Genomic DNA, 13,476 nt, shown 5'->3' with positions numbered 1-13,476 from the left:
CACAAGATCAAGAAATCCTTAAAAACAAAAGTGATTTGGAAGCACAAAACTTAGTTAATGCTACCCAATGTCATGACGGGCCAAGAACAAGAACATTGTGGCTTCCTAAGTTAGAAAATGCCATATACCAAAATTTTAAATGGAACACGGTACTTTTTTCCCGATCAATCTCCCGTCTGGGGAAAAAAAACAAAACCACAAGGAGAAATATGGGACATGGTGGTTGGGAACAGTGGTAGTTATAGTAGTAGTATTTTGTTGTTATCATAAACTTTGTACTTAAACTTGGTAAAAGCCCATTAGCTGCCAACAGGGAATAAGGAATAAATTTCCAAAAATCTACAATCTCCTTTAGAGAAGTTTCAGAACCAAAAGACTAATTTACATGAAAAGCTGTAGAGAAAGTAGTTGAAAAGTCCATTCATAAAACTTTTATTCCACTTATGTGAACTTAATACACGTGTTCTTAACAATTATGCTTGGATTGTTCGTGAAAATTTCATAAGACATTAAACAAAGCTAGCCATCATCTCAAGTTATTTCCCTGTTGACTATTTTTACAGCACATGCATGTTAGGCAAGTATCAAAAAAAAAAAAATCACAAAAGCAAAAACAAAAACAAAACCTAAGAAAAGTTAAATACGTGGGATTTTTGTTTTGCTGCTGTGCTTGATACACATAAAGTAATGGATATCAAGCAATTCGTTTTACTGCATCTTAACTTGCACATTCGTTCTTAGGTTGCCTAAAACATTTAAATACAAATACGATGAGTGTAGCAAAAATAATGAAAGCAAACAGCAGGTAACTTTACAAATAAGGGAATGTGAACCGTTTCTGACTCATCCAGAGTAAACTGGGTCACAACTGAAGGCTCACTTCTGTAACCGTAGTCAAAGGTGTGCACATTTGAGAATGAGTACGCCAGATGCACATGGTCCGACATGTAATATCTACGGGACGCCCATTTCCCCTACAGCCCCGTAAGTGCTCCAAACCTTAAAGTACCCACAAAACGTACACCTGTGTCTGCAACCAATTACCCCTTTTGTTCCCCACCAGGACAAACCAATATGTCGGCAGTTTTCTTTGCTTAGACATGGAAGCAGTTTTAACACTGGCCCTTGTGAAGCCACGATGTACCCAAAGTACTATGCCAAAGGCTTATACTAGTATAAAAATTCCACATCCCCATATTGGCCACCTCAAGATGAAAACAGAGAACTCCCTAAATGTTAACTGGCTCTACTCCCCTAATATTAAACATAAAAACCACATGGGAAATACAGAAATTCAAATAGAAGTAACGTAAACCTGTCATAAATCGTAAAGAAAAAACTATTTGTGGGACACCATGGATGACAAATGATCTACTGGGTAAATTTTAGAATGAGGCAGACAAAAGCTGGAAGGCCGATTAATTTTCCCCTCCTTCTCCTGCTTCAGCTTCGTCTCCTTGGGTATCCGATGTCCACGATGTCAAGCTGTCTCTCAGTAATTGCGTTATTAGCGTGCTGTCTTTGTAGGACTCTTCACTTAATGTATCGAGTTCAGCAATGGCTTCATCAAAAACTGTCTCTGCGGGGCGCCTGGGTGGCTTTGTCGGTTGAGCGTCCGACTTCGGCTCAGGTCATGATCTCACGGTCGGTGAGTTCGAGCCCCGCGTCAGGCTCTGTGCTCACGGCTCAGAGCCTGGAGCCCGCTTCGGATTCTGTGTCTTCCTCTCTCTCTGCCCCTCCCCTGTTCATGCTCTGTCTCTCTCTGTCTCAAAAATAAATAAACGTTAAAAAATTTTTTTTTTTTTTTAAAAACTGTGTTTGCAAGAGAGCAGGCTTTCTCCGGGGAGTTCAGAATCTCAGAATAGAACACAGAGAAGTTAAGGGCCAGACCCAATCTGATAGGCTGTGTCGGCTGCATTTCCTCTTTGCTGATCTCAAAAGCTTCTTCACATGCTTGTTGTGACTGATCCATCATCCCTTTCTTGTCATCACCAGCAGCAACCTCAGCCAAGTAACGGCAGTAGTCTCCTTTCATTTTCAAATAGAAGACTTTGCTCTCTGCTTGTGAAGCACTGGGGATCAAAAACTTTTCCAAAAGAGACAGTACATCATTGCAGATATCTCTTGGCTCGGTCTCAATTTTCTCTCTGTATTCTCGAGCCATCTGTGTTTTTTCTCAGCACCTTCCGTCTTTTGCTCAATACTTGAGACGACCCTCCAAGATGACCTACGGGCTCCTACAACATTTTTATAAGCAACTGAGAGAGGATTCCTCTCCTCATTGGATAATTCAGCTCCTTGCTCAGTTACAGACTTCAGGCAGGCTGCCGTGTCACCATATCGCTCAGCCTGCTCGGCCAGCTTGGCCTTCTGCACCAGCTCATTTTTATCCCTGACTGGATGTTCTGTGTCCGGAGTGGGTGGCGGCGGACGGACCGACGGGGGCTCAGCAGTCTCTGGGCGGCAGCGGCGAGGCTGAGACTCTGTCCCTGGATCTCGCTGCTCACCGGGTACAGCCGCTCCGCAGCCAAGGGGTTTCCTCCAATCACCAGCCCCTGCAGTAGGGGCACCACACGCACGATGACGTCAAACGCTCGCCTTCCCCTCGGATCCCCCGCCACCTTCCCAGGCTCACTCTTCCTCCAAGACCCCCTAAGTTTAAAAAGACTGAAATAATACCAACCTTCTCTGACCACAATGGAATGCAGCTAGAAATCAGGAACAGGAAGCAAAGTGGAAAATTCCAAACACGTGGGTGTTAAGGAGCACACTCTTAAATAACCAAGGAGACAAAAAAAAAAAAAAATAAATAAATAAATCACAAGAGAAATTTTTAAAATACTTGAAGACTGTAGAAAGAGGTTACAGGATACAGCAAATGCAGTGTGGGGGGACTCCGTAGCTATAAGTGCCTGCTGCACAAAAGACAAATCGATAACCTAACTTTACACTTTAAGGAACAAGAAAAGAGCAAACTAAACCCAAAGCCAATAGATGTGAGTGTGGGAATAAAAGGAAACTTTGTCTACAGTGGAGTCGGCCGGCAGGGGGCGCCTCACACCCAGCACTGCTTTCAAATGCAGACCCAACAGAAGGCAAGCATCCCGCTTGCGGCTACCACTTTACTACCCCAGCAGGGGAAAGGAAGGCTTCCTCCTGCCCCAGAGCCAATGGGAGACGGCTAGAGCCCAGCCAATGGGAGACGGCCACAGCCCAGCCAATGGGAGACGGCTAGAGCCCAGCCAATGGGAGACGGCCACAGCCCAGCCAATGGGAGACGGCCACAGCCCAGCCAATGGGAGACGGCCACAGCCCAGCCAATGCGAAGCCTCTATACCTCCAGCTTCCAGTTTACTCCAATGGACTTTTAGTTTACAACAGCCCCACCCTCTCTCCTGCCTTCTGCTATAAGGCTTTGATCTGGCTTGCTGGTCTCGGAGTACCATTCTCTGCCATTCCAGAATAAAGACATTCTTGCTGGTAAAACAATTGGCAGTTTTATTTTTAAGGTTAACAGAAGAGACAAATGAAACGACAGTGGAAACAGAATCAACAAAAGCTGGTTCTTTGGAAAGATCAACCAAATGGGCATTTCTTTTTTTTTTCTTAAGTTTATTTATTTTGAGAGAGAGAGAGCGCACACGTGTGCATACGGAGGAGGGGCAGAGAGGAGACCGTCCCAAGCAGGCTCCATGCTGTCAGTGTAGAGCCCGACTCAGGGCCCGAACTCATGAACTGTGAGATCATGACCCCAGCTGAAATCAAGGGTGGGACACTTAACTGACTGAGCCACCCAGGCGCCCCCAAAATGGACAATTCTTTATACGGGCTAAGAAAAAACAAGACGCAATTTACTAAAATCAGAAGTGAACAAGAAAACAACTGGATTTTACGGAAATAAAAGAGGATGAGAGAATACTGAACAATTAAATGCGAGCAAAATAGAAATCCTGTGACATGGACAAATTCCTAGAAATGCAGAGGTTACTGAAACCAAGAATAAATAGAAAATCTAGACATACCCTATACTAAGATTGAGTCGATAATCAACACCATCCTGAGAAAGGAAAGCCCTGGACCAGATGGCTTTGTGGGTAAATTCTACCAAATATTAAAGATTAACACCAGTCCATCCCAAACTCTCCCAGACAATAGTAGGGAACACCCCTTAACTCATTCTATAATTCCAACATAACCCTGATAATAAAGCCAAAAATACCACAAGAAGAAAAGTATAAACCAGTATCTTACGAATACAGATGCAAATATCCTCAAGAAAACACTAGCAAATATAATCCAGCAGCATATTAAAATTATTAGACACATGATGACGTACGATTTATCCCAGGAATACAATGATTCAACATACAAAAATTAATCAATGTAATACACCACACTAATAGAAGGAAGAGAAAATTTCAACATCATCTCATTTCATGATAAAAACACCTAAACTAGGAATGGAAAGAATAGATCTCAAAATGACAAAGGGAACTTTGGAAAACCCAAACCTAGTGTCAGAATCAGTGGTGAAAGACAGAAAGCTCTCCCTCTAAGATCAGGCACAAGGATGCCCATTTCCACTTCTATTCAATACTACACTAGAAGTCCTAGCTAGAGCCATTAGGCAGAAAAAGAAATAAAAGTATCTCTAATTGCAGATGGCATCTTATATGTAAAAACCCTTTTAAAAATCCACAAACATAACATCAGCACTTATAAACGAACTCAGCAAAGTTGCAAACATACAAGATCAGTATCCTAAAAATCACTTGTATTTTTACACATTAGCAATGAACAATCTGAAAAGGAAACTTGCAATTTTGCATACAATAGTATTAAACAGAATAAACTAGGGGTGCCTGGCTGGCCCAGTCGATGGAGCATGCGGGTCTTGAGCTTAGGGTCATGAGTTCAAGCCCCGGGCTGGGTGTCCAGATTGCTTAAATAAACTTTAAAAAATCTTAAATAAAAGAATAAAATACTTCAGGAATAAATTCAATCAAGGAAGTATTAGACTTGTATACCCAAAACCACAAAACATTTCTTTTTTTTTTTTTATTTTTTTTTAACGTTTATTTATTTTTGAGACAGAGAGAGACAGAGCATGAACAGGGGAGGGTCAGAGAGAGAGGGAGACACAGAATCGGAAACAGGCTCCAGGCTCTGAGCTGTCAGCACAGAGCCCGACGGGGGGCTCGAACTCATGGACCGTGAGATCATGACCTGAGCCGAAGTCGGCCGCTTAACCGACTGAGCCACCCAGGCACCCATATTTCTGAAAGAAATTAAAGATGATCTCAACAGAAGGAAAGACATGTGTTCAAGGATTGGGGGACTTTATACTGCTAAGATGGTACTATTTCCAAGTATCTCCAAAGCGTCATACAGATTCCATGCAATCCCTACCAATATCCCAACGGTCTTTTCGGCAGAACTAGAAAAAGTGATCCTAAAATTCATATGAAACTGCCAGTGATTCCAAATAGTCAAAACAATCTCGGGGGTGCCCGTCGGCCGGCTCAGTCGGTGGAGTGTGCGACTCTTGACCTTGGGATTGTGGGTTCAAGCCCCACATTGGGTGCAGAGGTTACTTCAAAATAAAATCTTAAAAAATATACTGGAAAAGAGGAACAGAGTTGGAGGGCTCACACTTCACATACTACAAAGCTACAGTTATCAAGACGGTGTGGTAAGGCATGCGGACAAACAGACCAAGAGACTAAAACGGAAAAGTCCAGACGTTGACCACACAGCTGGCCACACCGGACGCAGTTCAGTGGGGGAAAGAACAAGTCTTTCCACAAACGGTGCTGGGCAATCTGTCCACATGCAGAGCAATTTAGATGCACTCTTATCTAACACCACATGCAAAAAGTAACTCAAACCGGATGAAAGCCCTAAATCAAAGCACTGAAATTGTAAAATGCTTAGGAAAAAAAACCACAGGTGCAAATATTCATAATCTTGAATTTAGTAAGTTTCTTACATGACACCAAAAGGATGAGCATAAAGGAAAAAGTAAATTGAACCTCGCCAACATTAAAATATTTTTGCATCAAAGGACAATATGAGAAAGGGAACAGACAACCTACAGGATGAGAGGAAATATTTGCAAACTATGTATCTGATAAGGGCCAGTATCCAGAATATGTATGGAATACTTAAAACTGAACAAAAAGACAAGCAACCTAAGCAAAAAACATGCAAACAGTCCGAACAATCATTTCTCCAAAGACACGTATGTGGCCGATAAGCCTAGGAAAGGATGTCCCACATCACCAGCCGCCAGGGAACCGCAAGTCGAAACCGCAGTGAGCTGCATCACATCCACTAGCAGGGGGAGGGGAGTGCTCTGTCATGGGTCTTTAAACCCAGACAGACAAGGACATTGTTGACAAGAATGTGGGCACTCCGGAGCTCCCATGTTAGTGGTGCGAACGTGAACCGGGCAGCTGCTGTGCAAGAAAGGTTTGGTGGCTCCTCAAAGTGACACACGGCCTCAGCACACGATCCAGCAATCCCGCTCCTGGGTCGGTCCCCGAAAGAACTGAAATCAGGGACTCGACGACGTGTACACAAAGGTTCACAGCGCGGATCATGACGGGCAGAAAGGGGAAACAGCCTGAAGGGCCACCAGCAGATGCAGCACAAACAAGCGGCGCCACAGCTAGGTGACGGAATGTTGCTGGCCACACAGAGGACGAAAGTCCTGACACACAGGCCGCGAGCAGGCGAGTCCTGAATCCGTGACTCCGAGCAGAAGCAGGGAACCCCGACGGCCCCAAAGCGCAGGGCGGAGCGTCGGGTACAGGGGCCCGACCGCACAGCGCGGGGCGGGGCCCCAGAGTGCAGGGCGGGGCGCACAGCGCGGGGGTGGGGCCTCGGGACGCGGGGGCGGGACCTCACAGCGCAGCGCAGGGGTGGGGCCGCCAGGTTCAGGGACCGGGCCTCACATGGCCGGGAGGGGAGCACAGCGCTGGGGGCGCGGACACCGGCGCGGGGCCGAGGCCACACAGTGCAGGGCGGGGCGCACAAGGTCGGGGCGAGGCCACCAGGCGCGGGGGCAGGGCCGCACGGTGTAGGGCGGGGCCCCGCGTAGGGGAGGGGACACCAAGCGTAGGGGGGGTAGGGGCGGGGCTGCCTGGAGCACAGGAGAGGAGCCCCCCCTCACGTGGGCGGAGCCGTCTGGTGCAGGGCGGGGCGCACAGCGCCAGGGAGGGCCACTGCTTGATGGGGATGCAATGGGTCCACTAGGGAAATGTTTTAGAGCTCAACAGAGGGGCGCCTGCATGGCTCTGTCTGTTAAGTGTCAAACTTCCGCTCAGGTCGTGAAGCTTGGGGTCTGTGGGTTCGAGCCCCACATCGGGCCCTGTACTGACAGCTCAGAGCCTGGAGCCTGCTTCAGATTCTGTGTCTCCCTCCCTCTCTGCCCCCTCCCCTGTGTGTGCTCTCTCTCTCAAAAAGAAATAAACATCAAAAAAATTTTTTTAAACTCAACAAAGAATGGTAACCCCCCCAACACATAGCTTTATATTACGTGAACTTCAGCTCATTTTTTTTTTTTTTTTTTTTTTTTTTTTTTTTTACCGAGAAAGAGGAGCGCAAGCAGGGGAGGGGCAAAAGGAGAGAACCCCAAGCAGGCTCCATGCCCAGTGTGGAGCCGGAAGACAGGCTTGACCCCATGACCCTGGGATCATGACCTGTCCCAACCACCCAGATGCCCCCACAGGAAGAACGTTTTTAAGCCAGGACATTCTGATGTGCAAAAACTTGCCATTACAACACACAAGTCAGGTCCAGAGTCCCAGCTCAGAGTCAGAGAAACTAGTTCGGAAACTCAGGTGTAATCTGTAGGACCTACTGTACTTCTCTCCAGAGCAAAAACGCTGAAGGCAAACGCGACTTACCTCGGTTGTGGGGAGGAAGACTCCGCCAGGGCGACGGGGCGGGGTTCCCAGGCGCGCCCACGCACGATGCCAGCGAAACTCCTAAATGCCCGCGCGCGCCCGGCCTCAGGCTCTTGCTGCACAAACCCGCCAGGACCCTCCAACTCCCAGCGGGGCCTTGCCTGACCCGCAGCACCCAGGATCACCGCAACCCCGCCCCTCACCTGTGGCTTGCACCTGAGTGGCCCGGACGGCCAGCCCCGCCCCGGCCGCGCCCTCGCACGAGGACACCTGCCCGCCAGACCACCCCCCCCACGCCCCTGCGCGAAGACGCCCCGCCGACCACGCCCTGACCACGCCCCTACCACGCCTCTGCGCGATATCACCCCCTCCGGTCACGCCTCCCGACTACTTCCACGCACGTGGACGTGGCCGATCACGCCCCTGAACGCGGACGCCCGGCCATCAACGCCCTTGACCACGCTCCTGCACGAGGACGCTCCCCCGCACCCCCCCACCACGCCCCGCCTACCCTGCCACGCCTTCGAGCCACGCCCCCGCGGGAGGACGCCCTTCCGACCACGCCCCACACGTGTACGCCCCGCACGTGTACAGCCCGCACGAGGACACCAACGACCCCACCTCCGACCACGCCCCTGCACGAGGATACCTCAGACCACGTCCCCGCCCCGTGTTCACGCCCCAGGTCCACGGGCCCGCGCCCGGACGCCTGGCTGACCGCGTCCTCCGACCACGTCCCACCCCCAGGCCTTCGCAGCCCCCGCGGCAGGGGCGAGGGCACCCCGGCTCTCCTCTAGCCCGCTCTCCAGGCCACGCCCCTGCCGGCCTGGCCCCAGGGTCCGGCCCTCGGTGGCTCGGCTCCCGCGCAGGCCCCGCCCGCCCGCCCGAGCGCAGAGGCGCCGATGGAGTCGGAGACGCGGGTGCTGCGCGCGGCGGGCGGCTTCGGCCGGGCCCGGCGCCTGCTGGCCGCCGCCTCGTGGCTGCCGTGCGTGGCGCTGGGGCTGGCGCTGGGCTCGGAGCCGCTGCTCACCACGCCGCCGGCGCACCACTGCCGGCCGGACCCCGAGCTGCTGCCCCCCGCGCTGCGCGCTCTGCGCGGGCCCGCGTTGCTCGACGCCAGCGTGCCGCGCCTGGGACCCGCGCGCGCCCCGAGCCCCTGCCTGCTCCTGCGCTACCCTGAGCCCGAGCCCCACGCCCGCCCCAACGGCACGCGGCCCTGCACGCGCGGCTGGCACTACGCGCTGCCCGCCGCCGGCCTGCTGCGCAGCCCGGTGACCCAGGTACGCTCCCGATCAGATCGGCGGAGGACCGGACGCGGGAGCACGCGCGCCCGACGGTCGGGGTCTCCGCCTCAGCCTTCTCTGCCTCATCCTGTTTGCTCTCACTCTAACGCCTCTCGTCGCCCCTTTTCTGTCTGCCTTCCTCCGTCCTCACCTCCCTCCGTCCCCCCTTGCTCCTCTCCCTTGCCCTCTGCCCGTGGTCGGCTGGGGCTTGTCAGGCTGGGCTCTTGGTCGTCAGGTGACGCAGCAGATGCCCAGGTTGCGGGGGCGCCGGGCCCAACGGCGGAGCCTGCCGCCCGAGGACGGCCATTGCGGGCGGGCAGCCTGGGGGAGGAGGCGTTCAGCCGAAGGTCTGAGCAGATCGGCGCCAGGTGGTCCGCAGTAGGTGGCACTCAAGTGCCACCAGCGTTTTGAGCAAGCTGTGGCTTTGGGCCATGTAGGTGTCGAAAGCGGGTTCCCGAGACAGGAGGCTTTGAATCAAGGTAGGCACGTGGAGATACGTTGGCGAAAAGCAGACCTTTCGTCTGAGGTGCAAACAAGCTGGGGGGGGGGGGTGGGGGCGACTCAGGGGTGGGTTGCGAAGAGAAGGGGAGGAGGCAGCTGGACCCTCCCAGGCCCCTCTTCCGCTCCTTCCTCCCTGGGGCTTGGGACCCGCCCAGCTCTGCCTCCCTCCTGGCAGCCTCTGCCCCGCATCCCTACCTCTGTCCCTGGGAGGACCAGCTCCAGTGTGGGAACAGGGACAGGGTTGCCACGTCTTTGCCTGAGGCCCCGAAACCGGCTGGGCTGCTGTCTTCCGTCCATTCTGCCCCACGGCACCCCTGCCCTTCTGTGGGGGTACTGATCGATCGGCACCCCGTCAGCTTTCACAAACGTTTGGTTTTTAAGAGAAAAACTGTGATGTAGTATGATCCAAAACAGTACGTTAAGTTTGGGGAGGAGGCGCAGAAACCTGGAAGGAGAGGTGGGGAAGCGCGAAACTGAGGTCAAGGGCCATGTCCGGGAAAAGCAGGTGAGCGCAGGCCTGAGTCACAGTTCCCGAAATCACTTTTGAAGTGAGCAGCGTCGGGGGAGGTGAGGGCGATGTCCTGGAGGCCTTGGCACAGCAGCCAGCAGGAGGCTCAGCTCTGTCGAGGGTCCCCTGGTGGGAGACCAGTGGCTGCAGAAAGGGGAGTGGGTCCCCATCCAGAGAAAAAACAGACTTGGGGTTCCAGGTAGGTGTCCTGGGGACCCCTGTCATTGCCCTCTGGGGACTCAGACCAGGAATTGTTCAGATTCTGCGGGAAGACTACCAGAGTCAGGAGATCATGCTGTGTGATCTTGAGCGGGTCCTCCACCCTCTCTGTGCCTCAGTTCCCCCTTATCTCCAGAGAGGAACTGGAGCAGGCCGTCTAGCGCCCCTTGCAGCCTGGCCTTCTGGGAACTCGCGATGGGACGGGTGGCCCGGCCAGCCAACAGGTGATTGGTGTCCCCATAGTGGAACCTGGTGTGTGAGGATGGCTGGAAGGTGCCCCTGGAGCAGATGAGCCACCTGCTGGGCTGGCTGCTGGGCTGTGTCTTCCTGGGTGCGGGCTGTGACCGGTGAGGCGCTGCCCCTTCGCTTCTCTCCCAGCAGCCCCCCCTTCCGGGCCCTCAGGGTCCTCCTGCCGGATGCCCTAGCTGTCCTGACCCGCACCCACGTTTCCCTGGCTGCCCCCCAGGTTTGGACGTCGGGCTGTGTTCGTGGCCTCCCTGGTGCTGGCCACAGGCCTGGGGGCCAGTGAGGCCCTGGCGGCCAGCTTTCCCGCCCTGCTGACCTTGAGGCTGCTTCACGGGGGGGCCTTGGCGGGGTTTTCCCTTGCCCTCTACGTGGCTCGTGAGTACCGTGGGGTAGGGGCCCTGGGGAGCACCCCCTCAGGGCAAAGTCAGGTGGCGGGGGAGGCCTCTCTGGCACTCCGGCTGAGGGCCCTTCTTGTGGAGGGGGCAGGGCAGTCTTTGTTCTTTGAGGTCTGTCCCTGGTGGGAAGGTCCAGGTGCTGGAGCTGTAGGTTAGTGACCGGTCCCCGCAGCCCTGGAGAGGTCCTCAGGCCATCTGCGTCTGCTCAGGCCTGGAGCTGTGTGACCCCCCTCGTCGCCTGGTGTTCTCCGTGGGAGCCGGCCTCTTCTCCGTGCTGGGCACGCTGCTGCTGCCTGGCCTGGCGCTTCTGGCGCAGGACTGGCGCCTCCTACAGGGGCTCAGCGCCCTGGCGACGGGCCTTCTGCTGCTCTTCTGGGGGTAAGCGTGTCACGGTTCAGTGCCAGCGTGGCGGCCCCGTGTGTCACTTCTCTCCACCTTTGTGCAACGCCGGGCGTGTGGGTGTGGCACAGGGATCCAGAAAGCCGCCGCGGCATGCCTTGTGCCCCTGGATCCAGAGAGGCGTCGTGAGCCTCTGCCCTCCTTGCGGAGAGGACCTGTGGGCATTCTCACCCCACTCCTGCAGGTCCCCGGCCCTGTTCCCTGAGTCTCCCTGCTGGCTGCTGGCCACGGGACAGCCCGCCCGGGCCCGGAAGATCCTGGGGCACTTTGCAGAACCTGGGGGCGTGGACCCAGAGGACGGCTCAGAGGAGGAGAGCTCCCTGGTTCCAGGTGATGCACCGGCCGGGAGATGGGAGACGGGTGCCAGAGAAGGGTCGTCTCTCACATGTGCCCCCTCGTGTCCCCGGAGCCACAGAGCTGGACATGCTGGGTGCACAGAGCCCGCGGCCCCAGTACCACTCCGTCCTGGAGCTCCGGCACACCCGCGTCGTCTGGAGAAACGGACTCATCCTGGGCTTCAGTTCGTGAGGAGGGGAGGGCACGGGTGGGCTAATGGGGTCTGCGCCTTCCACCCCCCCGGTGGGTGGGTCTTTGGTCGCTGGAGTCCCCCGCCCTGGCTTGGCCATAGCTGCGTTCTCTCTCTCTCCCAGGCTGATCTGCGGGGGCATCAGAGCCGGCTTCCTCCGCAACCTGGCCCCGAGCGAGCCCACTTTCTATTGGCCCTACTTCCTGACCGCCGGCCTGGAGGCGGTGGCCGCTGTGCTCCTGCTGCTGACGGGGGACCGCTGGGGGCGACGCCCGGTCCTGTTGCTGGGGACCCTGGTCCTGGGGCTGGCATCCCTGCTGCTCCTTGCCGGGACCCAGTGTGAGTGTGGGGCCCTGCAGACTACCGAGTCCTCGTGTTTGGCAGAGGGTCTGACCGATGTGGGGGAGCGGGATCAGCCCCCTCCTGGGGCCACGAGAAGGTAGCACAGGATACGGGGCATTGGGATGAAGTTCTGGTTTTTGCCCCATCTGTCTTCCCACCGTGTACCCAGAGAAACTGAGGCCCAAAGAGTCAGAAGGCCAAAAGGATCCTATGATCCCAGACGGGGAAAGGCTGGGGACGCCAGGCCCTGCGTCCCCAGGGCCTGTGGAAACTGCCTCCTCCTGCCCCCAGACCTGCCAGGTTGGACCATGCTGTCCCTGTCCGTCCTGGGCCTCCTGGCCTCCCACGCCGTGTCTGCCCTCAGCAGCCTCTTCGCGGCGGAGGTGTTCCCCACGGTGATCAGGTGAGCTTGGGCTGCCAGCCACACCCCGCCCTCCCCGTCGCGCCCGGGTTTCACACCACCTCTTGGGGGACACACGGGGGCCGCTGGTCACAGAAGGGAGTGGAGGAAGGGGGCCGGGGGCTTGGGGAGCAGCGAGGACAGAACTGCGGGGGGGTAGGGGGGGAGCGGTTTTGAATTTTCTGATGAGAAGAGGAAACTTGTTCCAGGCCAGGGGGAAGCTTTTCCACAAAGACTTTTGAGTTTTTTCCCCGCCCCCCCCACCCCCGCTTTGCCCCCGGGCCGCCCCCCACCGCGCGCTCTCCCGCAGGGGGGCCGGGCTAGGCCTCGTGCTGGGGGCCGGCTTCCTGGGCCAGGCCGCAGCGCCCCTGGCCGACGTGCACGGCCGGGGCGGCTTCTTCCTGCACCACGTGGTCTTCGCCTCCTTCGCGGTGCTCGCCCTGCTGTGCGTCCTCCTGCTGCCCGAGAGCCGAGGCCGCCCTCTGCCCGCGTCGCTGCGGGACGCCGACTGCCTGCATGTGTCCCGGGCCCGCCGCCGACCGCCCCCACCCTCCCACCGGGCGGGGTCCCGGCCGGAGCGGGAGGGCTGACTCGCCGGTGCCCTGGCTCCCCGCCATCCCAGCCACGCGTGGAGGATAAAGGCATCCGTGGAACTTGGCGTCCTCATTGCTGCTTCTCTCGGGCCGCGCGCCCTGGGTTGGAGGGGGCTCCCGGTGGGCTCACTAACCCCCTTCTCCCCCCCCCTCC

At 55.5% G+C, this 13,476-nt stretch overlaps 2 protein-coding genes across 5 annotated transcripts; one reads left to right on the top strand and one right to left on the bottom strand.

Annotated features, from left to right (window-relative positions):
* Positions 1–408: 408 nt before the first annotated feature.
* On the bottom strand, positions 409–3,456 carry LOC122207768 (14-3-3 protein zeta/delta-like). Its single transcript, XM_042917939.1, is given in 4 exon segments — positions 409–1,577; positions 1,814–2,169; positions 2,172–2,555; positions 3,444–3,456. Coding segments are annotated over 4 exon segments (912 nt in total). The 3' UTR covers positions 409–1,418.
* Positions 3,457–8,812: 5,356 nt separating this feature from the next.
* On the top strand, positions 8,813–13,357 carry SLC22A31 (solute carrier family 22 member 31). Of its 4 annotated transcripts, none has more exons than XM_042920501.1 (9): positions 8,813–9,190; positions 10,665–10,768; positions 10,888–11,042; positions 11,272–11,440; positions 11,646–11,791; positions 11,877–11,985; positions 12,112–12,326; positions 12,621–12,732; positions 13,040–13,357. In XM_042920501.1, the coding sequence occupies exons 1-9, from the start codon at positions 8,813–8,815 to the stop codon at positions 13,317–13,319; spliced, it is 1,668 nt and encodes a 555-aa protein (XP_042776435.1). In that variant the 3' UTR covers positions 13,320–13,357. The 4 variants fall into 4 exon arrangements, with proteins under 4 accessions (XP_042776435.1, XP_042776437.1, XP_042776436.1 ...); XM_042920503.1 differs by lacking the exon at positions 8,813–9,190 and adding an exon at positions 9,197–9,672; XM_042920502.1 differs by lacking the exon at positions 8,813–9,190 and adding an exon at positions 9,197–9,672 and having other exon boundaries at positions 10,541–10,768.
* Positions 13,358–13,476: the final 119 nt, after the last annotated feature.

The sequence above is a fragment of the Panthera leo genome, chromosome E2, assembly GCF_018350215.1.
Source record: "Panthera leo isolate Ple1 chromosome E2, P.leo_Ple1_pat1.1, whole genome shotgun sequence".
Lineage (NCBI taxonomy): Eukaryota > Metazoa > Chordata > Mammalia > Carnivora > Felidae > Panthera > Panthera leo.
The sequence above is the reverse complement of the archived record's forward strand: the minus strand, read 5'-3'. Positions and strand labels throughout refer to the sequence as shown.

Coding starts and splice junctions, on each gene's coding strand:
- SLC22A31 (XM_042920501.1), top strand. CDS start 8,813: ATGGAGTCGGAGACGCGGGTGCTGCGCGCGGCGGGCGGCTTCGGCCGG. Junction 10,769..10,887: donor CTGGGTGCGGGCTGTGACCG/GTGAGGCGCTGC, acceptor GCTGCCCCCCAG/GTTTGGACGTCGGGCTGTGT. Junction 11,043..11,271: donor CCTTGCCCTCTACGTGGCTC/GTGAGTACCGTG, acceptor GCGTCTGCTCAG/GCCTGGAGCTGTGTGACCCC.